General features: G+C 35.1%; 5 protein-coding genes, 1 long non-coding RNA gene, 1 other non-coding gene and 1 pseudogene across 11 annotated transcripts; 4 read left to right on the forward strand and 4 right to left on the reverse strand.

Moving 5' to 3' along the window:
* Positions 1-753: 753 nt before the first annotated feature.
* Positions 754-5,819, reverse strand: LOC8285027 (tetraspanin-19). Its single transcript, XM_002517892.3, has 6 exons — positions 5,454-5,819; positions 4,262-4,361; positions 3,132-3,212; positions 2,933-3,037; positions 2,128-2,316; positions 754-1,128 (listed from the first exon to the last, which is right to left on the reverse strand). The coding sequence occupies exons 1-6, from the start codon at positions 5,621-5,623 to the stop codon at positions 1,108-1,110; spliced, it is 666 nt and encodes a 221-aa protein (XP_002517938.1). The 5' UTR covers positions 5,624-5,819; the 3' UTR covers positions 754-1,107.
* A 118-nt stretch (positions 5,820-5,937) lies between these two features.
* Positions 5,938-6,010, forward strand: TRNAV-UAC. The gene has a single exon. It is a non-coding gene; the product is annotated as a tRNA-Val (tRNA).
* Positions 6,011-6,782: 772 nt separating this feature from the next.
* LOC8262085 (putative [ribosomal protein S18]-alanine N-acetyltransferase) lies at positions 6,783-8,361 on the reverse strand. 4 transcript variants are annotated; one of them, XR_001535139.3, is made up of 3 exons: positions 7,945-8,361; positions 7,150-7,429; positions 6,783-7,010 (listed from the first exon to the last, which is right to left on the reverse strand). XR_001535139.3 is itself a non-coding variant. In XM_002517891.4 (2 exons), the coding sequence occupies exons 1-2, from the start codon at positions 8,189-8,191 to the stop codon at positions 7,206-7,208; spliced, it is 471 nt and encodes a 156-aa protein (XP_002517937.1). In that variant the 5' UTR covers positions 8,192-8,361; the 3' UTR covers positions 6,783-7,205. The 4 variants fall into 4 exon arrangements, 1 of the variants encoding a protein (XP_002517937.1); XR_001535138.3 differs by having other exon boundaries at positions 6,783-7,013; XR_001535137.3 differs by having other exon boundaries at positions 6,783-7,019.
* Positions 8,362-8,650: 289 nt separating this feature from the next.
* Positions 8,651-9,935, forward strand: LOC112534658. Its single transcript, XR_003078945.2, has 3 exons — positions 8,651-9,042; positions 9,117-9,187; positions 9,684-9,935. It is a non-coding gene; the product is annotated as an uncharacterized LOC112534658 (long non-coding RNA).
* A 322-nt stretch (positions 9,936-10,257) lies between these two features.
* Positions 10,258-15,422, forward strand: LOC8262084. The gene is made up of 6 exons (XM_015718454.3): positions 10,258-10,919; positions 11,023-12,232; positions 12,434-12,662; positions 12,816-12,974; positions 13,632-13,850; positions 14,812-15,422. The coding sequence occupies exons 3-6, from the start codon at positions 12,477-12,479 to the stop codon at positions 15,151-15,153; spliced, it is 906 nt and encodes a 301-aa protein (XP_015573940.3). The 5' UTR covers positions 10,258-10,919; positions 11,023-12,232; positions 12,434-12,476; the 3' UTR covers positions 15,154-15,422.
* A 2,606-nt stretch (positions 15,423-18,028) lies between these two features.
* LOC107261163 lies at positions 18,029-19,222 on the reverse strand. Its single transcript, XM_015718434.1, has 4 exons — positions 19,022-19,222; positions 18,708-18,883; positions 18,488-18,554; positions 18,029-18,388 (listed from the first exon to the last, which is right to left on the reverse strand). The coding sequence occupies exons 1-4, from the start codon at positions 19,220-19,222 to the stop codon at positions 18,029-18,031; spliced, it is 804 nt and encodes a 267-aa protein (XP_015573920.1).
* A 1,467-nt stretch (positions 19,223-20,689) lies between these two features.
* LOC8262080 lies at positions 20,690-23,769 on the forward strand. Of its 2 annotated transcripts, none has more exons than XM_048377034.1 (5): positions 20,690-20,805; positions 20,881-22,424; positions 22,597-22,851; positions 23,190-23,309; positions 23,400-23,769. In XM_048377034.1, exons 2-5 carry the CDS (start codon positions 21,321-21,323, stop codon positions 23,448-23,450), a joined length of 1,530 nt encoding a protein of 509 aa, XP_048232991.1. In that variant the 5' UTR covers positions 20,690-20,805; positions 20,881-21,320; the 3' UTR covers positions 23,451-23,769. The 2 variants fall into 2 exon arrangements, with proteins under 2 accessions (XP_048232991.1, XP_048232992.1); XM_048377035.1 differs by having other exon boundaries at positions 20,767-21,057; positions 21,332-22,424.
* On the reverse strand, positions 23,747-25,079 carry LOC112534655 (annotated as a pseudogene).
* Positions 25,080-25,881: the final 802 nt, after the last annotated feature.

Raw genomic sequence — 25,881 nt, forward strand, 5'->3', positions numbered from 1 at the left:
CTTTTCTCTTGTTTTTCTTTCTTTCTCCTTTTCTCTTTTGGTGGTAACGTTGAGTTGGTTGGCATATGCTATTTGCACAAACATCTGCAATGATTTCTCTATTTGGGTTTTTATTATTGAAAATGGAAAACTATGTCCAGAACATGTACATCTGATGGTGGTCTTCTGATAGATAGAATATCTTTTATTATGCATTGTCACAAAATGTGGGCAAGGGAGCATTTCATATAATTCTGCATGAACTACTATAATATCAGATAACATGCATTTTAGACATTCAATTATGGCCAATAATTCTGCCTTGATAGCCAGCACACTGCATGGAGGAGCATCCTGAAGTTGCGCCCGCTCTGCTGTCTATTTCATTCTAGAATTAAGTTTATGATGCAATGAATCAATGATAATTCTCACAGATCATCTTCCATAATCCTTGCAATCTTGCAAGGGAATTGAGTGAAAAGTCTCGAGTGCTGACTTATGTAGGATCTCAGAGCATTGGGATCTGATAAACTTTAGTTCTTTCTTGGGAAAGGTAATACCTTCTGATAGTCTCTCTGCCAGTGTATTCACAGAAACAGAACATTATAACAGAGATCATAGGCATGAACGCCAGTTGCAGAAATTGCCAGAGTATATATTCAGTCACAAGGGACATTTGCTCCGAGTAAATTGTACAGTTACAAGTTGTTTCTGATTAAACCGTTAGTAAACATGCAGCATATACTTATATTCATCACTTCAGCAGTGAGCAAATTGCAGAAAGAGATTGATTCAAATTAATTTACAACTCATGCAACTTATCTTTGTATTTCACAGAACTTTCAAATCTTATACCAAACTGCAGATATACAACAATTTATGTATAAAGACCTCGTCATTCACATAATATAAACAATAAGTATGTGATGCTTCCACAAATTGTGCATGTACCCATTAAATGGAATGACACATATACAGGCTGACAGATACCCCAACAGTAAAAGGGCTGTATGCTTCTTTTTGACGTTTGATATTCATCTGAGCTTTTAACAGCTTCCGGTACTAAGCTTCTTGCCCCTTGAGTTCCTATTCTTTAATATAACCAAACCCAGCCTCAGGCAAATCCCATCACCTGCTTGACTGGTTCACCTGATTTAATAAAGATTGAGAACAAGATAAATGATTAGCAACTCATCATGGTACATTTTGGCCAGTAACCTGATTTCAGGTAATCATTTGTAAGAAGACTTTGTGGCAGCATCCAATATATGAATACATAAAAAAATATCTGATTAAGGTGATCTCTTCCTTGAAACACAGAACAATGACTACAAAATAGGAGGTATAATTTAGAGTAAGTCCATTACAGGGTTTACCTGAGGACAATATTTTCAATAAAAACAGTATCGCCAGTAAACTAATTACCACTTTTGGCCGGTAAATTCAGATATTGTTTTAGGCATTTCTGGTTCATAAGTAACAATAACAGCAAGTCAATTAAAACTCTCTAAGCCGATTCGAAATTCTTTTGGAGTCCCTTCATATTATTTTGCAAGTTTCGTGCAGTCTCTTATTTCCTCAGGTCTCTCTGATGTAGATTATAGCAAAGCATAGAACTATGCTCACATGAGCTCTTTAACATATTAACTAGCATGCAACTCTTCCTAGTTCAATCCGACAAATGCCCAAAACCAAGCTTTTCTTTCCTAGGCATTTTTTTCATCCCTCAAGTTCTTCCATTTTTGAGGAACTTCTTCCGTTTGATTCAACAAGAGAACTTCAAATACTCAAATCCTCTTTCCTAGGCATTTTTTTCATCCCTCAAGTTCTTCCATTTTTGAGGAACTTCTTCCGTTTGATTCAACAAGAGAACTTCAAATACTCAAATCCAAAATCAACATGCAACACTGAATAGTTATTTCCTGAACCCTATGAGATCCCATGCCAATACAAAGATATTTCAAATAATGTAAAATATTTTTATCCTAACCTAAAAAAATAAGAAACTCAGAGCACAAAATGTAATTTGCCCAAAAGATTAAGTTGGGAGGTTGTTGAGGTAAAATAAGACCATGAAAAATTGCAAATTCAGCAAACTGTAGAAAGCTTCTGAGCAACACAATGATCATAACAATCAGGCAAATCTACCTTTTCATTAATCCTTATACTCCATGCATCATTTCTAGATCCCACAACAGGGCTACCGACAACATAAGGAGGAGGAATAGCAGCATTATTTAGGAGTGGAACCCTGTCTGGAGTAAATTCATCATCACTGTCACAATATTGGTGTGGCCCAAGAGCTTTGAGTATCAATGCTAGTAGGAAGGACAACCCCTGAAAATCAGAGACCTAGCTGGTTAACAAATAGACCGCCATGGATGCAAGGAAAGAAGAACTTTCAATTTGAGCTCTGTATCCTTACAATTTGAGAAAAAAAGACTTGCAAAATATAAAGCTTATCAATATGCAACAAATCATTTTGAATATGGAATGCAAGAATGATACCTTGATTTCCAAACTTAAGGCATCACGGGAATTACTTAAAACAATCGATATAGCAATGGCTAAGCCAAATAAATACATGGCACGTGAGATTAGAGGGTGCAGAGCACTGCATAGCAATTTCTGTTAGGAAACCTCAAAGTAGAATATGACAATGTTATTTTCTACATATATGCGGAAGATGAACTGAGTAAATTGCAGGGTTAGTTATCTTAGAGATTACATGCAAATTCTGTTAACAGCTAAATCTTTTCAACTGATTCTGATAATTTTGAATGATTTTCAAAGATTGAGATTCACTAAATTATCATTCTTACTTACAGTTCCATCCCAATAAGATGCACATGGGCGTGCACGCAGACACACACGCACACACACACACACACACACACACACACACACACACATATATATATATATATATATATATAGAGAGAGAGAGAGAGACCTGGACAGACACAATTGATAAGCCCATCCATTTGCAAATCTCAAAGTTTGACCTGATGAAATCTTTGAACTGATTAAAGCTCCCTGTTGGATCCTTTGGAAAGTCCTGGTTCCACAGTGGAAATAAGCTTGCAATAAGTAGTAATCTCAAAGTCAAGGAATGAGAATGAACAACATTAGTTTTTAGATATGGAATTTACCTTTTCCCAGTCCCTGTTTAGAAATACATCAGCGCTCACTCCAGCCTCCAGCATAAAGAGGACGAAGACAAACAACATATACTTAACTCTGTTAAGGCCAAGTTTGATTCAATATGTCAAGCATTCAGAGAAGCCAAAGCACAATGGATCTGACATTCATGCCTTTATGCTACAAGAACTTACCTGAACCAACCAGATTTGGCATGCTTGATGCAATGTTTTAACTATTGAAAAGAAACTGTTACAGCAACCTAGAAATGTAATTTCTTTGACTATATCTTATTAGAAAAGGACAGAACACACATTCATAGAACGCAACAAACAATAGTGTTTGGTTCCCACCAAGTCCTTCTCAGAAAGCTACTCTAATAGACAGAAGCAGCGTCAAATAGAAGTCCCCTATTTCTTTCATTAACATGGATTACAGTTTTTTTGTTAAAGCGACTTTCCACTGGATCCTTCCAACCAAGTGAGAAGCAGATGTCTAAGACCTTCAAAAGAAGATCGTTTTAAAGCACGTGCATAATATTAAAAAAAAAATTACAGAGAGCAAATGCAGAAAGTGTACCTTGCAAAATTTTCTTAATTTCTACTATCCTAAATTTACAAGATTTACTCTAAAGAAGATACTTAAATGGTGTGTTAATATTATGCAAAGCATAGAATTTTTTTTTTAAAAATTAGCTAAACCAGAAAATGTAAAAACAATGGCACTCTGTAAAACCAAATCAGCAGATTTTACACTTTAGTTTTGTGGGATTATACAAGAAAGTTATTCATCGAAGTTCAGAATCATGAAAATAAAATGTCTATAAAGTAAATGAAAAAATAAGAGTTAAATGCAAGAGTTTATTATGCTGTTGATTCTTGAAAGTAAGCTTACAAGCAGCAACCCGAGAAGGCTTCCTGTAATAGTTAATTATCAAACAGTTGGATTTGACATAGAACCCCAAATATCAGCTCATTGTAAAATTTAAAACTACATGTTTGAAATTTAACATGGCATACACATCTCAAAACGATGGGGGTTTGAGTATTCAAATTACAAGGGACTCAGCAGTCAAATTCAATTAAATAAATAATGAAGGTTAGGCAAAGTTGATATTCATTTTAACTGATTAAAAGGATACTAGATAAAGGCAACAACCATTAGCAGTTTCTGCAGCAACATGACCTACGCATGTAATCACACACAATGTGACTCCGAGGCCAAGGAAAGTATAAATGAACCTGCATTTTAATTAAAAATATAATAGCTTAGTTGCTCTTTATAAAATAAAGGAAAACATCAACATGTCCAATCATTTACAGTAAAGACTTCCCTAGCGCTTGAGTGGGTATCCTTCATCATTCTACTTGTCTAAGACTTGAATTTATCATTATTTCACCCTAACCTGCCACTGCCAGTTCCCATCCTACCTAATGAGAATCTATCGTCCTTTATTAACAAAAATTCAAAATGCAACCACGCTCTTTAGCTTCCCTCTAAGTTCAACTACATCACGAATCAAGGACCAACTATAATAAAAATCAACTGCTACATATCCCTCAAAATATTAGGTCCGTTGACAGGGAAGTTATATTTGCATTTCAATTTACTCCAATTGGTTCTGCACACAAAATCAGTCCAAACACTGAGAAAAGTATTTCCTAAGAAAGAACAATAAGAGGACTGAAATGACAGCTCTCTCAGTTGCAACACCTCCCCTCTAAAAAAATTAAAAAAGAGTTCTGAAGGAGCTGAGACAGCAAAAGAGGGGAAAAAGTACACAAAATCCTTTCCGACTCACCATTTCCTGAGTGACCAACTTAAAAGGAAAAATGGCATACAAAAATATGTAAAAGAAACCAAAAAAGTTGTTGAAAGTGATGTGTCCATTTGAAAGGATCGTCACACTCTAATAGCCAGAAATAATTAGTACTTTCAAATTAACTGGTAACATATGCACTAACCTTCACATTTTTGCAAGGAAAAAATTGTAAATCTAAAGCACGAGTTAGAGTTGAGAAGAGAGAGAGCATTACACATAACATTTTCACTTGTGAAATACTGAAACATATATGTACTCACAGATTCAATGGTCAAATTGACACTGAAGCATAATATAACATATGAAATTTAAAAAATACCCAAGCAGTCCTAAAAGTTGTATATTCCCACATTCTAGCACTTCTCTTTTTCTACAATGTCTCACCATCCAACACAAAAGCAACAAAAAAGAAATCCTCGTCGTTAAATTCTAGCAGTTTTCCAGAAACCAAACAAGCAAAAATTGAAAAAAACCGAGAAAGTAAACAGAAAAAGGAAATCAAAAGACATACCAAGGAGCAGGGTTATCAGAATCATCCTCAAAGGGAAAGTCACCCATTTCTCTCTGCCAAACCCTTATAAGCCAGACTGCATATAAAATCATTCCTAACCCAACCATCCCTATCACAGAATTCAACAACTTCAGTATTGATTGCATGCAGCTCCTCATTAGCCTTACCATTCTCTTTGATGCCCGATACAAGAAAAAAAGGAAAGATACCACTTCAAAAACCAAAATTTGATCAGCTTTAGCAAGAAGAAAACGATTCAAAACGAGGAAAAAGATTATTTCTTTCTGCAGCTCTCTCTCTCTTATGTCGCTAAGTTTTCTATCTTTCAGTTAATGATTAGCTGGATTCACCAAATCTAAGTTTGATTCTTCTATACCTTTTTTTTACAATTCCACGGCTAATTTAATTTTCAGTACCTGATTGGTAAAATCCAAAGATAGACAAAATTGTAATATATTAAAGCTTGTCAAATAACGTCAAACAGGTTGCTGTGGTGTAGTGGTTATCACGTTAGTCTTACACACTAAAGGTCCCCAGTTCGATCCTGGGCAGCAACAATTAACTTACTTAATTCATCCCTTTTTTTTATCTTGGCAGCTGTCGACTTGCTTATCCGCATACACTTATTTAATAGGTTTATTATTTAGAACCTTTTTTTATTCACAAATAAATAAGTATTTGTATGAGCAATGGGAAACTAGCGGCTTGTTTAACCGCATACACTTATTTTAAAGACTAATTATTTAGAATCATTTTTTTTACTCACAAATAAGTAAGTATTGATACCTTAACTTATCTCTTTTTTGTCTCTTTTTTTTTTTGTCTAGACGGAAGCTGGCGGCTTACTTAACCGCATACACTTATTTAAAGGGCTGATTATTTAGACCATTTTTTTTACTCGCAAATAAGTATTGGTATCTTAACTCATCTTTTTCTTTTTTTTTTATTTGGGCGGAAGCTGTCAGCTTGCTTAACCGCACACACTTATTTAAAGGGTTGATTATTTAAAACCCTTTTTTTACTCACAAATAAGTAAGTATTGACACGAGCAATGGGATGATGATGAGTATATAAATCAATAAAGACAAAATGATAAGAGAAATTTTATATAATAGAGAAAATAGCCATGTGAAAAACAATACGGGGATTCTCTACAACGACACTATAGGCCAATTGATAGAGATGCAGCGGCGGAAGCTAACGACTTGCTTAACCGCATATGCTTATTTAAAGGGCTGATTATTTAGATTTTTTTTATCACAAATAAATAAGCATTGGTACGAGCAGCGGGATGTTAATGAGTATATAAATCAATAAAAACAAAAAAGATGAAATGGCAAGAGAAATTTTATATAATAGAAAAATAACCATGTGAAAAACAATGCAGGAATTCTCTACAACGATACCGTAGACCAATTGATAGAGATGTAAGCATTGGTGGAGAATAACGCAGAGATTCTCTACAATGACACCGTAGATCAATTGACAGGGATGTAGTGCAGCTTGGTAGCGCCCTTGTTTTGGGTCAAAATATCACGGGTCCAAATCCTCCAGAGTCTCCTGACACTAACCAGAATCAAAATCCAAGTACATTCTATAGGCATTACAGTCTGAAGAGTAATAACTCTGTATCAAAGCATCAACTTCAAACTTTTCTTTCTTCTTAGACAAAAATATTTTTAACAATGGAGAATACCTTAACTTGTACAAAACCATTTTCTTGCAAATTTCGATGTCCAGAGTCTCCTCACGCTAATCAGAATCCAAGTACATTCTATAGGCATTACGTTCTGAAGAGTAATAACTTTGTATTAAAGCATCAACTTGAAAACCAAGCTTCTTGTATAGACTCATGGCTGAAGTCCTCAATGGATCGACATGTAATGATATGCGGCGCGCTTTTCTTGTTCTGCATTTCTCAATTGCTGCCTTCAGCAGTGCCTCTCCAAAGCCTTGCTTCCTGTAATTCTCCTTCACTGATTTTTGTTTTCCCATCAACAAATAAGAAAAATCAAAATTCTATCAATAGATAACACGCAAGATCTGCAAATATTTTATATCAAACAAATTCGATTTTTACAAAAGAAGCTTTGTGTTATTGAAGTGGGCAAGTACTAACATAGCAGCCAAAGTTTAAACTTTTCTTAAGAAAAAAGGTAATCTCCTCTGGGTACATCCATCAAACAGGTTATGGCCATATGTTAAAAATTTGTATCGACAATCAACCGAAAACCCAAGCAATCAAGACTGGTTCTTTCAATTAAAATAAACAAAACAACACATTTCGGATTCCTTAAAAAATAATCAAAACCCAAATGTTTATTTTCGAAGTTTCATTAGCTCATTAACAGAATTCAAACGTCAAACACTTCCGTAAAATGATTCGCGAAGTTTTATAATCAGAAAACCTCTTCACTGGTTAAACTCTTGCAATAGAACATTTGGGGGATAAATCATAAAGAGAGGGATAAAGAAGAGAGGGTTAGCAAACCTGCAAGCTTTGTGATAGAGGCACACAAAGAAGAGGGCCAAGAGTACATAACATATCCTATAACTTCACTATTGAGCTCCACATAAAGCAAACCAGAATTTTTCTTTTTGAGCTCCTCGTCAAAAAATCCAGCAAGTGATTCGTGTTTTGGGAATATCTTTCTCTCCATCTTCACAATTTCTCTCACAATATTAGCCCCGTTTGTAGAGTTCCTTTGGAGCTCTGTCACTGTTATTCCACTCTCCATGGCTCCAGTGTTGTTGCCGGTCTTTTGTTTTGGCTACAGTTTATATTTTTATTTAGCATAAAAATTGCATTAATGTTTGTATTAGTATAATTATTATCATTCTTCTTTGAAATGATAATGTAACCCACCAATTAATAAATCATAAATTTTTGAGTTCGAAAAAAACTAATTCATAAATTTTTACTGTAAATCATAATTATTATAGCATTCAGTAGCAGACTAACTAGCAATGGGTCTCTCCACTTGTTGCTGCTAGCTAAGATCCAAAATGATACACATACTTAGTTATCTTCTTTAAATTTAAATCATACATATATTATTTATGCCATAAAATTAATTTATATGATGATCACATTTGCATGAATGAATTAAAATGAGAGAGATGCATGGCATGCTAGCAACAAATAACAATAATGTGGGGGTGTGTTATTTGAATCATTCACAAAATCATTGTCAATAACAATTATAAATACAATAATCTCGTTATAGAGGTATTTAAAACGAAAAAAAGGATCTATTAGCTAAATCAGATGTATCAAGGTATCTATCAGAGAATTGTGAAACCAGAGATGATTATTTTGATACTCTCGGACGGTGGAAGGTTAATTCTCCCAAGTATGCAGTTCTCTCCCAAAAAGCCAGAGATGTATTGGCTGTTCCAATTTCTACAGTTTCTTTTGAGTCAGCATTTAACATGGATAATCATATGCTTGATCCATTTAAAAGTTCACTACCACCTCTGATGCTAGAGTCTCTTATTTGTGGTCGGAATTGGCTGAGGCCCGCATCAACTCCAATTTATCTCCGAGAAACTATGGATGAACTAGAAAAATATGAGGAAGTTGAATTAGGTAATGCTTGGTTTCACTTGAATAACATGAAATATGTATTTTCATTTGTTTAACTTGTGCCCTTTCCTTCTCAGAATTCTCCGGATCAGGTTCAGCCCTAACTACAAAATTATCTTTCTTCGATGTTTAATTCTTTGAGTTGCTGGTAAGACTTTCAATTGCCAAGAATTAATTTGCAAAATTTGTATATTCCTGTTAGTTACTTATGGAGAAAAGTTCTTATGTTGGTTGAAAAAAATCAACCTGATTGGCGATAGCAAACAACAAACAGAAATATTGTAGGAAAGGAAAGGGAGAAGGGGAAGCAAGACAGAGAGAGAGACAACATTGTAACTGGAAAAGTGTATCAAACATGATATGTATTAGTTTATTAATTCGTGATTAATATTAAAAAAGTCTGAAAAATAGTCCCTCCGATTGGGGTTTTAACAAACAGTTTACTTTGGAAATATTCTATAATCTCCTGATAATGTGGATTTTGGCATGCTTAACCAACTGCATGTGTGAGTAAAGCAATAAGGGTTAGAAACCACAATCTTCCAAATTGTGCAAAGATTCTAATAGTCCAAGTAAGTTATGCATGTAAGGAGTTGATATTTTCTCTTGTATCCGAAATTTAAATACAAAGTCTTCATGTGCAGGGAGATGGTGAAGTTGGCTGAAGAAGTACTAACTCTGAGTCTGCACTGGATTTGGGATTTTGTTCTCTGAATTTGTTATTCCATGTATAAAAAGACATGTTTTGCCTATGCTAAAGTCGTGGAATTAGCATTTATGTAATTTTGTTTTGTGCTCAAGTTACATTGGATATCAAGGACATGTAGCACAGAGAAAGTAACATTGCTTTGTTAAATTCTTGAAGCTTTATGGATTGAACATGATATTTGAAGTTATTAAAATGTTTGTCAGCACATTTGAGCTGTTTATTGTCATAAACTTGAGCAAACTGAACTCAACTCCATCGATGAGCAGCACTAGTGAGAATGGTATGAATACAATAGTAAAGTACACTTGTATCATTCTTTATTTACTTTACACCTACCACCCATATGTGTAAATGGTGTGCATGGCAATTAAAAACGAAAAGCTCACTTTTTTTTGTCTTCTTCTGTCATGAAAAGATGGTGCTCTAACAACTTTAATTCTTGGTTAACTACTTCCTTTTACTTTGCATACAAAAGAAGTCCCAAGTGAAAGAAGTCATTAAACCAAAAAAACAAAAAAGAACAAATGGAGAACATTCATGAATTCCCTTCTATCAATTCAGTCATCAAATGATATTAGCATAGTAAATCTTTCTTTTCTCAATTCAAGGATGGTTGAGTTTAATCTTTCTCCTCCTAATTGCTTCAGCAGCTTACTCTACCGGCATTTTGATCCGCCGATGCATGGATGCAAATCCTGAAATAATAACCTACTCTGACATAGCTGGCCATCCTTTTGGTCGAAAAGGAAGAGTACTAGTATCCATATTTACTTTAGAATTGTATTTTGTAGCAGTTAGAGTCTTGATACTCAAAGAGGACAACTTACGTAAATTATTCCCACATTTTGCAATGAAGCTTGGAAGCCTCAATGTAGATCGGAGGCACTCTTTTCTGATTCTTACATGGGCTGTAATATGGCTTTCTTTGTTACTAACAGATTTGAGTGTATTATCCTATGTTTCTGCTTGTGGTCTGCTATCTTCCATTGTGATCATTGTTTGTGTCTTTTGTGTTGGTTTGACTGGAGGGGTAGAGTTTCATGGGGAAAGAAAGCTTATAAAGTTTAGTGGAAGTCCTGCTGCACTAAGTTTATAGACTTTCTGCTATGGAGTTCATGCATACTTCCCCACTTTATATAGTTCAATGAAAAACAAAAATCAGTTCCCTAGGGTGAGTTACACATTTTCTTTTTTTCTTTAAGCTTATTGCAGTACTTAACATTTACTAAATTGTTTTAGCAGTTCCTAATATTTGTTCTATCTCTCTATTGCAGGTGTTACTTGTAAGTTTTATACTTGTAAGTTCATGCATATCTATGGAGAAAATGGGCAATCCCAGGTGACATTGAATATGCCTATAAAAAAAATTAGCTCTAAGATAGCAATATATATAGTATTAGCAGGTCCAATAGCCAAATATGCTCTGGCAATGACACCAGTTGCCAATTCAGTCGAAAGCCAATTGCCAGTCAGTTATCAAAACAGAAAGCTGATTAGCATTATCATCAGAACAAGTTTGCTAATTAGCAATGTGGTTATGGCAATCTTATTCCCATCTTTCCAGTTAGTGAGATCTCTAAGCGGAGCGATTCTAGTTGTGTCTTGTTCGTTCCTGCTCCCATGCAATTGCTACTCGAGAATTTTTTAAGTATATAAGAACTGGGGATTTGAGCTTGCAGGTATTTTCATAGTACTGATATTGGCAGGAATAGTTGGAGTGGTGGGTACTTATTCCTCCATTGTTGATTTTGTAAATGTTGTGAAACACTGTAATTTGAAGTTGTTATTAATCTGTGATGAATTTATAAGCTAGTATTCTGAGATTTCTAAGTATGAAGAAGTTCTAATATATACAGTTTGGGTGTAACGGTCTTATTGCTACCCTGTTGTACCCTAAGCTCTATGTCGACGTTCTTCTTTCCATCCTGAGAATGGTAGAAGCGAGAAGAAAGGTTGCTCCTATTCTCAGCTTTTAGGACTGTCGTGACAATACCTGAGGCCTTGACCTTCGGTCCTTAGCTGTTGGTCTTGTTCTGTTAACTGCTGTACTGTTGGTTCTTACTTTTGTTCTTCAACAAATGTAAAGCATGCTTAGTTTTTTTTTTTTCATCCAAATGTACACCATACTTGATAAACTTTTGTAAAGGTGATAAACTGTAATGAAAGGGATTGTGCAGTTATTGAAGAAGAAGGTTTCTTGAAGATGAATGCTTTCATGCTTTTTTCTTTTTTCTGTTTTCTTTCTTTTCTGCAACTCTTTGGGGTACTTGTAAGCCACAAAATCCCAAGATCACAATCAAGATAGTATTCTTTTTTATATACTCAATTCAAAAATTATTAAGAGAGAAGTTTAACCAATTAAGAAAGAGCCAAAGATCAGTAGCATTATCAATAAGAGTGGACTGACTCAACATATGGTAATCGTTTTGAAAGACAAGCCAGAATTGAGACATTAGAATCACAAACTGTTGGGCACGAAATTGGGTACAATCAGTGACTGAAGAAACATGAATTACTCTGAATTTGCTATTCTATGCATAAAAAGACATGTTTTGCTCATGCTGAAGTCATGGAATCAGCATTTTGTGCTAAATTAGATAATTATGATGTTATTTCTGATTTTTTTTTTTTTAAATAACAATATATGGCTTTTTTTTTTTTTTTCTTATTTACTTGTTTTTATAGAAGTAGCTGGTGATAAATAACTGAAAAACGAGAATCAAAAGAAATGGTGGTGGCTCTTCGGGCAAGAGTGGGTGCTTTACCCGCCAAATTTGGAGTCAATTTTAACAAACCCCTAATTCTACATCCGAAGCTTCTCTATTGCTCCTCCGTACCCAAGTTCAGTCTTAGCTTCAAATCTTCTTTGGCGTGTTATTGCATCAAAAGCAAGATTACTGATAGCTCCATTGAGGTATATCTTTGATTCTCAATTAATTGTTTCTTCAAATTAAAAAACAAAACAAAACAAAACAAGAGCGCTGCATTCTTTGTAATAAAATGTTATTTATTTTTATTTTTCTTTTACCGTTTTGTTGTTATTGATTTTAAGGTTAATTTTGAGCAGGGATTTTCAGTGCTTTCATCAGATATTCCATGGGAAAGAGGAAGCATATGGAGTATTCTGGCCATTTATATGTTCAATTTGCACATCCCTTTGGGTATTGGAGGCTTGTCTATAGTTGCCTATTTATTGCAGCAATCTCTTCTTGATCCACAAACCGAAGTGAGTTATTTGGCCTTAGTTATGCCTATTATAATCCATAATGGTCTTAAATTTAGTCTACCCATCAGCTTTTCATGGATGGCATACAGTGATATGCTTTGCTTTTGTTAAGTGGGAGAGGATATACAATTTTGTTTTGGATGATATCTGTAAAATTAAGCTAATGACCTGCTGTTTTTTCCTCATCAAAATCAATATTGAGCTTCTTTCTTAGATAGAATTGGTATCTTCAATAAGTATTGTGTTTCCGAACACTTGCCCTTATTTATGTGTATGGATAACTTTTGCAATTAACTAACTATGTCAGTATGGGGGATTCATAATTCTTTTTATCATAAAGATGGATTTTTAAACTTCCATTTGTATATTTGATCGAGCAACTAATTACATGGTGACTGCCTTTTACACTAACAGGAATGATGTTCATAAGAATGTTCAAATAAGGACCTTATGAATTGTGTCTATCTACACCAAGCATGGGCCCAATGTTTTAATTGTCCATCATCAAAGCTTCATGATTCAAACTTTTGCTCAAAGGACCATAACTTGATTTAACTTGTTTCTGATCCCCCGAAACATTGCAGGTGGATTTGTCTGCAGTCGTTGATTGTGCACAGTAATGCTTAAGTTTTTTATGTTTGTTTTTCCTTGGTGCAGGTGTTATCACTGCTTGTCATCCAAATTTTAGAACTCATTGGGGTCCTGGTTCTACTTAGATTCACTGGCAAGCCAGAAAATAAGCTATCAAGCTTCTTCAAATCATATGAATTACCTAAGGAGAGGAACTGGGTGTTAGCATCACTGCTAGGTTTTGGGTCTTTAACTTTATTGGTGTTTCTTACATCATTCCTCGCCGATGTATTCATTGAAGCCAAGGTTTGGTTTATCTCAATTTTTCTGTTTCTCTTTGATCCTTATAAGTTTATGTATACTTGATCATGTGCTGTTGCAAATATTGGATGAGGCTTTGTTGAGATTTTTCTTAATTATGCTGACATAGACTACACTTCACTGACTGTTTAATTATATGTACAATTGGTTTAGTAAATTCATTTATTGTTTCTGGTGATTATCATGTTGCTAAATGAATTAGAATATTTTCAGGTTCAGTAATTTGTTTTGTTAAATATTATGGAAGAGCACAAGAAATTTATTGGTTGTAAAAGATATTTATCTTGATTGTCCTCTCTTAAAAACTAAGACAAAAGAAAAAAAGCATGTTGTCATAGGCTGAGACACTTATAAACTCAAACTGGTAAATAATAGTTTTCATTGAAGAGAAAAAAGATGAGGAAAGGAAGACTGCAGTTACACAATACTTAGTATAAATACGGTTGCTGAGTACACATAAAGCATTTCTAACTGTGTTTTGCAAGACTGCATGGCTTCAAATGCAAAACAATCTTTTTTGTGTCATTGGGTTTAGCCTACAGTTCAAGTTGTCATTGACTGAGGAAATCTGAACTAATGGTGCTATATGCATAGGATGCCAAAAGGCACCATTTCGTGCGAGAGAAAAATCATAAATTTGTTATCTGGCAGTTATGGTCTCAGTCCATTTAATTAAATCAGAAAAGAAAACCTTTTTACCTGTAATGCACTTTGCAAACTAATTGTCTTTTTCACTTTAATGATGTGCATCAAATCATCACTTTAACCTCATATTGCTTATTTGTTTGGTAATCAATGCATACTTTCCGTAAATGCAAGTTCAAACTCATTGCTGCAGTATCTTTGTCCTGAGATTTGTTGGTTAATCTTTTTCATTCTAATTTGTTGGTACTAGCTTAATATGGAGTAAAGATTACCTTAATTCTGCTCGTCTGATCTTTTTTAGGATGTGAGTAACCCAATCTTGAAGGAGATTCTTCTGAGCAGCAACGTATCAAAAACTGCTTGCGTACTAGTTTACTGCTTTGTCACACCCTTAATGGAAGAAATTGTTTACAGAGGATTTCTGTTGACATCTCTAACCTCTACAATGAACTGGCAGAAAGCAGTTTTTCTTAGTTCCATGGTTTTTAGTGCAGCTCATTTTTCTGGCGAGAACTTTCTACAGTTGTTTGTAATTGGAATAGTCCTTGGATGCTGCTACTGTTGGACTGGAAACTTGAGTTCCTCCATTGCAGTACATTCCTTGTACAATGCTATGACACTAATCATAACTTTTGTATCTTAAACAAAGTTTCACTTGTCTTTCTCTGTTTGCTTAAGAGTTGTTTTCAGAAGTTGAAATTTTCATTCATATGTACAAGGGTTCCCCATATATCAGACATGGTGGCACTCATGAAGCTTCCACATAAAATCCATGGCCATTTTGAGGAGACACAAATCATATTTGGGAGACAACGTTTGGTCCACATAATCATTCTTTACGAAAGAACTCATTTTGTCTTCCAACTTTTTGTCACCCTCTTTGGCCTGTAATCATTAAACTCTTTTTTTTTTCCTTTTTCTTTTTCTGTGTGTATTATAATGCTTCCAAATTTTACCACTTAAGGGGCCAACTGGTGCAGATAAAAATCATTCATGAGCAAGAGAATGCCATCTCATTTGATTGAATCTTTATGAAAGAAAATATGATTTGTTGATTGGATTCAGCGGCAGGTTTAGCTGGAACAGAGTTCAAAATTTTAGATTCAAAATGAGGGTACTTTTTTATTTTATTTTATTTCATGTTTGTTTGCTTTATCCTACAATACTTGTGCAGAAAGTGAGTACCAGATGGACTGACTCTTAATTTAATATTATTACATGTTAGTATGTTCTCATAGTAGATTATCTTTATTGACCATTGCTAATGTTTGACTTATTTTATTCTTCCAGCTAATGAATCCTGTTCCTTCTGAGAATTCTTGTAACACCAACATAAAAACATTTTCTTTCAGTGCAAATTTATCTTACTCAAAGCTAAATTATGGAGACCTATCATTTTAAAAGACTGATTATTAAATAAGTAATTCCATGATATTTACTTAAATTTGTTCTATTTTTAATTTCTTAGAAATTTTTCTAATTTTTACAAATAAAAGAATTAATTAAGTTAATAGAAAAATTAGTGTAAACAATGAAAGTATAAGTGATTTATTGCATTCAAATAAAAGTACCCTTTAAGATAAAGAATACCCTTTAAAAAAGCTCTAATTTCGTGATTTGACAAATAATAAATTTAAAGGAAAAAAGAGCGAAGGAATAATTAATTAGAGAAATTCTAAATTCAACCTAGAAATTGGTCCCACGAAAACCAGTGTGGACCCATGAAGTAAAAGAGTCTAGTGGTCCCCATACACATGTAGAGCGATAGATAGCTTAGTTATCCCGCAATCACGGTGGATAATCACGAGGCCACAATCAAAGTAAGACGTGTTACCCACTTGATCTGTGCCACGTGTACATATCTGAGTTGGATCCCACGTGGTGACAACTACAAAAGAGCTATGAACTTAGGCTTAGTGTAGTCCTGAGCTAATATTATAATAATCCTTCTCCAGAACAGAACAAAACAAAGAACCCTAATTCTCTCTCTGTCTCTGTGTATATATACGCTGATAATATACAGATCTTTATGTTTCTGATTTTCTCTCTCTAAGAAAAAAAGAAAAGAAAAACAGTAATGGGTGGTTTCGAGAAGCAGGTGAAGGAAAGGGCTAAGGAGCTGACGGTTCTGGTGAAGAAAGGAGTCAAGATTGTTGGTGAATCTTGCAAGAAAGGCTGGAATAAAGTCAAGCATATCAAACGCTGATTCTTTCTTTCTTTCTTTTTGATATATCACCATGTTTGAGGTTAATTTATGTTCAGATTTCAAACCCAGTTTTGTTTTGTGTTTTCTTTTTCGTTTGTTTGTGGGTCTTTTCTTTAGTTATGATTTTGATGATGTAAAAAGAGTTTAAAAGATCTGAGTCTCTTTTATGGTTCTGTTCTGTTTTAGCTCGCCTATTATGTTATGTTTTGCTGCGTAATTATTTGGTTCTTTTTATTCTAATTCAAAACTTTCTTGTTTTGTTCACCTGTTTGTGTTGTTTTTACTTTGGGCAGCACCATATTGTCTTTATATTTGAAATTTTGGGTGCCAATTAAATTTCCAAAGTATAATATATATACATGGCTTCTCTATGTATCAATAATCATCAATGGCCTTTTCTGTATGAAGGGTTTAATCTTGACCAATTCTCCAAGTGATAAAGATTAGGGCTTTTCCAACACGAACAATCTCAACTTACACTAGTGATAAGATCAAAAGTGGGTTTGTTAAGGTTTCCACCTTCTCTATCAGTTATCCATTATTATCAAATATTATCATTAATGATAAATATTATCAACATTTATAGAAGTTTATCGGATCATTTCAATTTTGAATTTATTTAAATAAATAAATAAGTGGTTTGAATTGTTTGACCATCCTTAATTTTATAATTCAAATTCAATCTTTCTTTTTTGATAAATAATTCAAATTCAATCTGAAACTTAAAAAGTATGCAGATATGATTGATTATATGCGTTATTGCTGTCATGGTTTAGAATATATAATTTTCTTTAACATAAAGAATTGTGTAACATCGTTTCCCCAGTGTGTTGTTCTGTTGAAATATTTTCAGGCCTTAATCGACCAACTCATCAGGTCTGCCTAAAGAATCCGATTCATTAATTAATGCTTTTCCTATTAAACACATATAGAAAATTATTTAAGATATTAATTACATTTATATAAACTAATCAATTTTAAGAAAATTAAAAATTATTATTTAATTAATAAAATACATCTTAATTAAGTCAACAGCAATTCGGTATGACCAGCTGGTAATTTTAAAATAGAACTTGCATCATCGGGATCAAAAATGTCATAAACTAGCTCAACATCCCATTCAAAACAACCCCGAATAAAAAGATCCCTCACCGTCACAACATTCGAGCCCTCTTGCATAGCAACTCTCTTGCAGCTTAAAACCATTTTCATTGATCAACCACGGTTCCTGTCATACATTAATATTTGCGACACAGCCAATACGCCACCTGCACCCTTTCACAAGCACATGGTTTGAGCTCCAAATGCTTCTTCATACAAGGCTCGGGTTAGAACCCAATTGAGCCGAAAAGAAGTCCCCCCTAGGAAAATATCTGGCTTTGATAACTTTACTAACAAGAGCATCTGGATTAGCAATCAAAGACCATGCTTGCTTACCCAACATAGCAACATTAAAGTTGTGTAAATGACGAAAATCCATCCCTCCATACCCTTTTCTGGTACAGAGCCTTTCCCATGAAGACCAGTGAATCCTTCTCCCACCATCCGGTTTTGAACCCCACCAAAAAGAGTTCATAATATGCTGGAGCTCATCGCAGAATGACACAGGGAGCAGGAATACACTCGTACAGTAAAAGGGAATCGCTTGTGCCACAGACTTGAGAAGTATCTCCTAGCCAGCCTGAGACAACAGCTTATTGTGCCAACCAAAAAGTCGTCCCCAAAGTCTATCCCGAAGATATGCAAAGATGCTTCTCTTATTTCTACCTACAAGAGAGGAGAGACCAAGATATCGACCTGTGTCAAGCTTAGACACCCAAATCTGCTTTAATAGAATTCTGCAAAGTAGTATCCACATTATTACCAAACATAATACCAGACTTAGCAAAATTAATCGCTTAACCCGAAGCCTCTTCATATCTCATAACAATCTCTTTCAAAACATTACACTCATCATGAGTAGCCCGAAAAAAGAGGAAGCTATGAGAAACTTTAGGAGCTCCCTACACACCCGAATACCATGAATATTACCACATGACTCTGCCTTCTTCAAAAGAGAAGAAAGCCTTTCAGCACATAAGATGAACAAGTATGGAGACAACAGATCACCTTGTCTCAGCTCCCTAGATGGCATTATAGGACCTACCTCCTCCCCATTAATCGCCACCTGATATTGCACAGTTGTGACACACAACATAATCCAATTAACCCACCTCTCATGAAAACCAAGTCTTAACATAACAGCCTTGAGATAGGATCACTTAATGCGATCATATGCTTTATTGATGTCAATTTTCAAAGCAACATCACCTCTTTTACCCTTCGTTTTCCGACGCATAGCATGAATAGTCTCAAAAGCATCAATGACATTATCAGTAATGGAACGACCCGGGACAAAGGCTGATTGCTCTTCAGAAATAATGGCAGGTAATACTCGCTTTAGCCTATCAGCAAGCACTTTAGCCAAAATCTTATACAGTACATTACATAAAGTCAGCTGCTCCATGTTCCTTGGGCTTGTATTTGGAGGTTGGACATTCCACCAAAAGTTAAAGCATTTATGTGGAAGCTTTGTTCCAATTTACTGTCCATGAGGGAACGCTTATTCTTAAAAGGTATTGCAATCTCTAATTGTTGTGTTGTCTATGGGGAGTTTGGGGAACACCTTCAGCATCTGTTTATTGACTACCCGTTTGAGATGCAATGCTGGAATTACTGTCAAGTTCCTGTGGTGTGTATCCATTTATCTGATTTCGGGTGTTGGATTGAGAATATGTTCAACAGTGGTGATAATCAGCATAAGGAAAAAGTTTGTATGATCCTTTGGGCCATTTGGGGAAATTGTAATGCTATGTTATGGAAAAATAAGGTGTATCCTGTTAATGCCTGTATGGAGAGCTGCATGGGTCTGCTTTACAGTTTTAAGAGTGCAAATGCTTCAAAAGTTGCGGGTCATATGGCCACATCTAGGAACTCTATTCTTCGTTGGGTAAAGCCTACCCAAGGCCTGTGCAAACTAAATATGACGCTTCCATCCTGTCTGGTGCTTACTCGGTGGGGCTTGGGAATGGTACTCAGGGATCATAGAGCTCAGGTTCTTCAATGTACTTCTAAGACAGTGGTTGATAATTAGGAAGCCAGGCTAGCAGAGGCTCCTTTCCTGAAGGAAACTCTTAGCTGGATTTGCGAGCAGTCGTTGGCTAATGTGATCATTGAGTCAGATGCTAAGATGGTAATTGACTCATTCCATCAGTTTGCGTTTGATATATCTGAATTTGGGTGTCTGGTTAATACTTTTAGGTCTATTGCAAGTTTTTGCGTGAATGTAAGAGTTGTTTTTGTTAAAAGGCAAGCTAATGCAATTGCTAAGGCTGCTCATTCTAATGCTAGTCTTATGGTTTGGCAGGAGGCTCCTGATTTCATTAGGCCTCTTCTGCTTAAGGATGTTACGTTTTCCTAATTAATATACTCATATTTCATTAGCTCCCTTGTATATTATTTCACATTGTCTTTTTATTCTTCTTATATTTTTCCTTTATTTATCCATATTTCATCATTATCTCTTAAATTTTTATCTAAATCTTGAAAAATGAGTCAAATTAACCATTTTAAACACTACTAAATTTTTATCAAAATATCCCTCTAACTTATAAATTCAGCAATATATCTTATATCAAACACAAATTAGTTAATTTCAACATTTGATTGAATTAAAAGAAAAAGTCTAAACACTAAAATAGTAAAAATTAAAAAAAAATTAAAGATACCAAATTTCTAAATTATCCTTAAAAAAATTAAGTGGACAGTCTTATCCAATTCCTAAGTAATTAAGGAATCCAGTATGAAATCCGAATCTACCATTTTCTCTAACTAACTAACTCCAATCCCAAAAATTCACTCCAATCATCGATCCTCATCCTTCATTCTAACAATAGCCAGTAAGTCCATACATCTAACGGCTATTATTGAAACAACACCTCACTAATTATGGATCTGATCTAATCCTAAAGAAAAACCATTATATAAGACACGCGCATCTCGTGTCTCTCTCCCTCTCTGTTAAAACAACCAAATCTTCTTTTTTAGTTAGTTAAGGATCGTTTATCTTTCTTTTATTTTTATTTTTTTTTTTCATTTTCTCATCGTTTCTTGCTTTCCATACAGAACAATTCTCTTTTATTACTCTCGAAATTGAAATGGAGATGATGTCAATGGAGGATTCGTATTCTCATGCTCTTATGCTTTCAATGGCGCGCGTCTCTCTCTCTGTCGCTGTGCGGACTCGACGGTCTCAACAACAACAACCACCGAATTCTCCCATACAAAGCACGTTACGAATATGTAATGTTTAGTTTTAGTCTCTAATTCAAGCTGTTTCTTTTGTTCGTATCGTTTTCAACTTTCAAGAATTGGAGATAAATATTAGGGTTTTCTTCTGGATTTCAATCGATCGATTTCAGTTCCTTGTTGGGATTTATCGATATTTAGCGTTGACTTGTACTTAGATTGTGAAATTCAGGTTTCTTTTTTAATCATGTTGTTTCGGGTTAGCGGTTCTTGAATACTTGTTTAATCTGAAATATCTCTGTGTTTGTATTTCTTGGATGGCGGGAAGGTGGGAATTAGGGTTTACAAAGACAGGAGGTGCAAATAGTTTAAAAGAGCAGTTAGCTAGAACTACTTTAAATAATGTGAGATCGAAAGGACATCCTTATGTGGAGCTTCGTGAGGATGGAAAGCGATTCATCTTCTTTTGCACTTTGTGTCTTGCACCATGTTATAGTGATGCTGTCTTGTTTGATCATTTGAAGGGTAATCTTCACACTGAGAGGTTATCTACTGCTACGTTGACTCTCTTGAAGGAAAATCCATGGCCCTTTAGTGATGGTGTTCATTTCTTTGATACTTCTAGTGAGAATGAGAAACAATTAGTCATCAAGAATGATAACGAGTCTCGAGGCAACGGTAATAGCAGTCTTGCTATTGTCAAGTATGGTGGAAGTTTGAAGCCTACTGGTGATGAGGATACTGGATGTAATAAGGACGCAAATGACAATGGAAGAATTTCTGATCTACTGATTCAGGGTGTTCTTGTTAAGGATGACATTTCTGACTTGCAAGCCAGGTTTATGGGTTATGGACGAATTGGTGCAAGGCTCATTGAGAAGGATGGCAATTCAAATGATATTAGCCGGATATGGTGTGAATGGTTAGGGAAAAATACTCCTTGTGATTTGGACAAGGCCAAGGTTTTGGATCATGAATTTGCTGTTGTTACATTTGCTTATAATTATGATTTGGGAAGAAAGGGGTTGCTTGATGACGTAAAGTTGTTGCTTTCATCTAGTCCAGTGCAGGAAAGTGACAATCAGGGGGGGACTAATAGGAAAAGGAAAAAATCATTTTCTGATCCCGAGGATGTCAGCGAGTCTTTCAGTAATCAATATGATTCATCAGGTGAAGAATCTTTGACTTCAATTGGTGGTCCTCCTACTAGATTGCTGTTAGATAGACACGATGATCAGTTTCTTCATTCAAAGGTTATCTCTAGCAAGACCTTAAGACGGGAATTGAGACGCCAACATCACATAGCCGCAGAAAGAATGTGTGACATCTGTCAGCAAAAGATACTTCCGGAGAAAGATGTAGCAACACTAGTAAACATGAATACTGGAAAACTTGCCTGCAGTAGCAGAAATACATATGGGGTAATAATTTTTAGATTACCCATGATTTCTTCAAGATTATGTCTTTGTGCTGCCATTGATGTGTATTGTACTGCTTATTATTGTCTGGGCTATGACTACTCTTTTTTACTAATTTGATCGCAAGCTATGCTTTCAGAATTTGCTTAACAATGTTTAATATTTGTATATGTAGCAATATCACGTGTTTCATACTTCCTGCCTCATACACTGGATACTTCTCTCTGAGTATGAAATGGCTAGAAATCAATCAGTCAGTCCAAAAGGGAGAAGAAAATCTAGGAGAAAGAACGGAACTAAGTCTAGTCATGTGGAAAAGGTGAAAGCTTTAAATAACCAAATTAGTTCTGTGTTCTGCCCAGAGTGCCAAGGTACTGGTGCAATACTTGAGAAAGATGAGCGTGAGCTGCCAACTATCCCTCTCTCAGAGGTTTGCTTTCTATCCCTTATTGATATGAATTGTTGGTATTGACAGTCTTTCCTTCTCTTAGGCATTCCATATTATATTTGTAAAAATTTAGACAGATTTTTCTCCAGTTTAAAATCAACTTTAGTTCACATATTTGCTGAGGGATCTGTGGGAGTCGAATAAATTTTCTCAGACTTCATGGTTGTCTGCATGCTCCCCTTGGATCATAGTCAAAAGATTTTTTGGGAATTAAAGTGACAGAGCTAAACTTGCATCTGTAGATAAATTTTTTTCTTAATCATATTTGCATCTTTTATTAACCTTTTAAATCAGACTTATAGTTTGGTTCCTTATTTCAGATGTTCAAATATAAAATTAAAGTGGGCGATGGGCGCAGAGCATGGATGAAAAGTCCTGAAGTGTTGGAGAATTGCTCAATTGGTTTTCATTTCCCTTCCCAGTCAGAAGGAGCAGTTCAGGTATATGGATCTCTGCTTTAGGCTTTTGTCAATGAAGAACTGAAGTCGTTTTGTCGAACCTTATTCTTCATTTTTTGTTTGCAATTGCAGGCAAAGGTGCTGCCACTCAAATTGCTGCATTTCTACAGAGCTGATGAGTAGTGTTGGACATTAGGTCCAGCTGCTACTTTAATTTTGTTGGTAGGACGTAGATTTTTCTTCTCTAAGCAAATGTTTGTAACTACTTGAAGATACCTTGATGACCCTTTTTTGAGTCTGGATTAGATGGGTGGTAGAAATAGGTTTATCAGGTCATATACTTGTGTGGATAGCTGTCTTGTACATCAATGAATAGACCTGTTGTCTAACTGGGGTGGGCGGAAAGGGTGTACATTGCTGACATTTGTCTGTCTACTTTGTAAATGAATTGGAAAGATTATCAATTTGTGGATTGACACTTAAATGTTGAAGATTTCTACTATATTCTGAGCACCTTTCTCTTCATAAGGTAAATGAAATTTCATTGCTTGAACAGAAACCCGGGACGCTGTCAATGTCATCCATTATGTATTACATCATCAGATGCATTTTAATGCGATAGCCTGCCAGGATTGATGCTAACTTGAGGTTTATAGTTGACGGTTGTGCTGTTAGCTGTTACTGCTCTCATGCTTTGGTAATATTGTTTCAATTCTTTGCTCGGCTCATCAGAATTCTTCTCATTTGTATATTTAATTGGCGGATTACTTTTGCGTATATTTAATTGGCGGATTACTTTTGCGGACAACTTCATCCGACCGGAAAATTACCTGTACCAATCCCAGTTGACCTATCAATACTATATATATATCTACCTTAGAGCCAATTTCTTATAAAGACATATTCAATGTCACCTGCGATTGCACATTTTCTCCATGTATTAGGTAGCCCGATATGGCCATGGAGAAATAATTAACTGCACATACTATGGAACTTGCAAGTAACACCTGCAATAGAGAGATACAACAAATATTAGGAAGGGCTAAAATCATAAGCAGCAAATATTAGGAAGTGCTAAAATTAGTAATACCATTGGGGACCGATTTTTGTTTTTCATTGAACTACTTAAGGTGGGGAAATATGGATGAACTCCAAAACAGAAAGTGTATAAACTAAGTGCAGCAGGAATTCCACTGAAGTTTATAAGCTTTCTTTTGCCCTGAAACTCTGCCCCTCCAGTCAAACCGACCCAGAAGACACAAACAATTATCACAATGGAAGATAGTATAGCGGACCACAAGCAGAAGCATATGATAGTAAACTCAAATCGGTGAGCAACATAGAAAGCCATACTGTAATCCGTGTAAGAATCAGAAAAGAGTGTCTCCTATATAAATTGAGGCTTCCAAGCTTCGTTGCAAATTGTGGGAACAACTTATGTAAGTTGTCCGCTTCGAGTATCAAGAATCCAATTGCTACAAAATACATCTCTAAAGAAGTAAGAATGGATACTATTATTCTTCCTTTTCGATCAAAAGCATGGCCAGCTATGTCAGAGTAGGTAATGATGTCAGGATTTGTATTCATGCATCGGCCAATTAAAATACCCGTGGAATAAGCTGCTGTGGCAATAACAAGGAGAAGGATCATGCTCAACCATCCTCCTAACGAGAGTGCATATGGAATTGATAATTCCTAAAACATCAAGTTTCGATTAAAAAAAATTAAAAATGGGTATATACCTGAAAGTGCATTTAGGGTATTAATGCAAGTCTTGAAAGAGCTAACTTGCTCAATTCCTTCGGAAGGCATTCTTAAATTCGGAAAAGAAAAATAATCTTCTTTTTAGCAAAATGTTTGCAATTAAGGACGGTGATTCTAGTGAAAACAGAAGAGAGAACTGTTGGAATAAATAGTATTTTGAGTAATTAGAGTTCTACTCGAACACTTAAAATTAGGTATAATTTAAAAAATTTCTAATTCCTTTTTTTTTTTCTTTACCATAATATTCACACCATCAATTTCCCCAGAATACGCTATGCAAATGTTTACATATTTAGACAGACAGATTTGCTAAGGGATCAGTAGGAGTTGAATACATTTTCTCGGACGTCATGATTATCTGCATGCGCCCTTAGATCATACTCAAAAGATTTTCTGGGAATTAAGAGCTAAACTTGCATCTGTAGAGCACGGATGAAAAGTCCTGAAGTGTTGGAGAATTGCTCAATTGGTTTTCATTTCCCTTCCCTGTCAGAAGAAGCAGTTCAGGTATATGGATCTCTGCGTTAGGCTTTTATCAATGAAGAACTGAAGTCATTTTGTCGAACCTTATTCTTCATTTTTGTTTGCAGTTGCAGGCAAAGCTGCTGCCACTTAAATTGCTGCATTTCTACAAAGCTGATGAGTACTATTGGACATTAGGTCCAGCTGCTGAACCTTGCAATTCACTTTTAATTTTGTTGGCAGGACGTAGATTTTTCTTCTCTAAGCAAATGTATATAACTACTTGTAGATATCGTGATGACCCTTTTTTAATACATCAATAAATACATTGCACCCGTGTCAAATATAAGCAAGAATTTCCTGTAAGATAAGAGAAAGCTTGGTGATT

This window comes from Ricinus communis, chromosome 7 (genome assembly GCF_019578655.1).
Source record: "Ricinus communis isolate WT05 ecotype wild-type chromosome 7, ASM1957865v1, whole genome shotgun sequence".
Lineage (NCBI taxonomy): Eukaryota > Viridiplantae > Streptophyta > Magnoliopsida > Malpighiales > Euphorbiaceae > Ricinus > Ricinus communis.

What these genes read in the sequence shown, in the direction of transcription:
- LOC8285027 (XM_002517892.3), bottom strand. Translation starts at nt 5,623, where the DNA reads ATGGTAAGGCTAATGAGGAGCTGCATGCAATCAATACTGAAGTTGTTG. An exon ending in TCTGATAACCCTGCTCCTTG is followed by an intron (nt 4,362 to 5,453) that starts GTATGTCTTTTG and finishes ATTAAAATGCAG; the next exon opens with GTTCATTTATACTTTCCTTG. An exon ending in GTATAAGGATTAATGAAAAG is followed by an intron (nt 1,129 to 2,127) that starts GTAGATTTGCCT and finishes TTATTAAATCAG; the next exon opens with GTGAACCAGTCAAGCAGGTG.
- LOC8262085 (XM_002517891.4), bottom strand. Translation starts at nt 8,191, where the DNA reads ATGGAGAGTGGAATAACAGTGACAGAGCTCCAAAGGAACTCTACAAAC. An exon ending in CTCTATCACAAAGCTTGCAG is followed by an intron (nt 7,430 to 7,944) that starts GTTTGCTAACCC and finishes AACAAAAATCAG; the next exon opens with TGAAGGAGAATTACAGGAAG.
- LOC8262084 (XM_015718454.3), top strand. Translation starts at nt 12,477, where the DNA reads ATGGTGGTGGCTCTTCGGGCAAGAGTGGGTGCTTTACCCGCCAAATTT. An exon ending in TTACTGATAGCTCCATTGAG is followed by an intron (nt 12,663 to 12,815) that starts GTATATCTTTGA and finishes AATTTTGAGCAG; the next exon opens with GGATTTTCAGTGCTTTCATC. An exon ending in ATGTATTCATTGAAGCCAAG is followed by an intron (nt 13,851 to 14,811) that starts GTTTGGTTTATC and finishes GATCTTTTTTAG; the next exon opens with GATGTGAGTAACCCAATCTT.
- LOC107261163 (XM_015718434.1), bottom strand. Translation starts at nt 19,222, where the DNA reads ATGGAGCAGCTGACTTTATGTAATGTACTGTATAAGATTTTGGCTAAA. An exon ending in CGAAGGGTAAAAGAGGTGAT is followed by an intron (nt 18,884 to 19,021) that starts GTTGCTTTGAAA and finishes GTGCAATATCAG; the next exon opens with GTGGCGATTAATGGGGAGGA. An exon ending in GTGTGTAGGGAGCTCCTAAA is followed by an intron (nt 18,555 to 18,707) that starts GTTTCTCATAGC and finishes ACTACTTTGCAG; the next exon opens with AATTCTATTAAAGCAGATTT.
- LOC8262080 (XM_048377034.1), top strand. Translation starts at nt 21,321, where the DNA reads ATGGCGGGAAGGTGGGAATTAGGGTTTACAAAGACAGGAGGTGCAAAT. An exon ending in GTAGCAGAAATACATATGGG is followed by an intron (nt 22,425 to 22,596) that starts GTAATAATTTTT and finishes TTGTATATGTAG; the next exon opens with CAATATCACGTGTTTCATAC. An exon ending in AGTCAGAAGGAGCAGTTCAG is followed by an intron (nt 23,310 to 23,399) that starts GTATATGGATCT and finishes TTGCAATTGCAG; the next exon opens with GCAAAGGTGCTGCCACTCAA.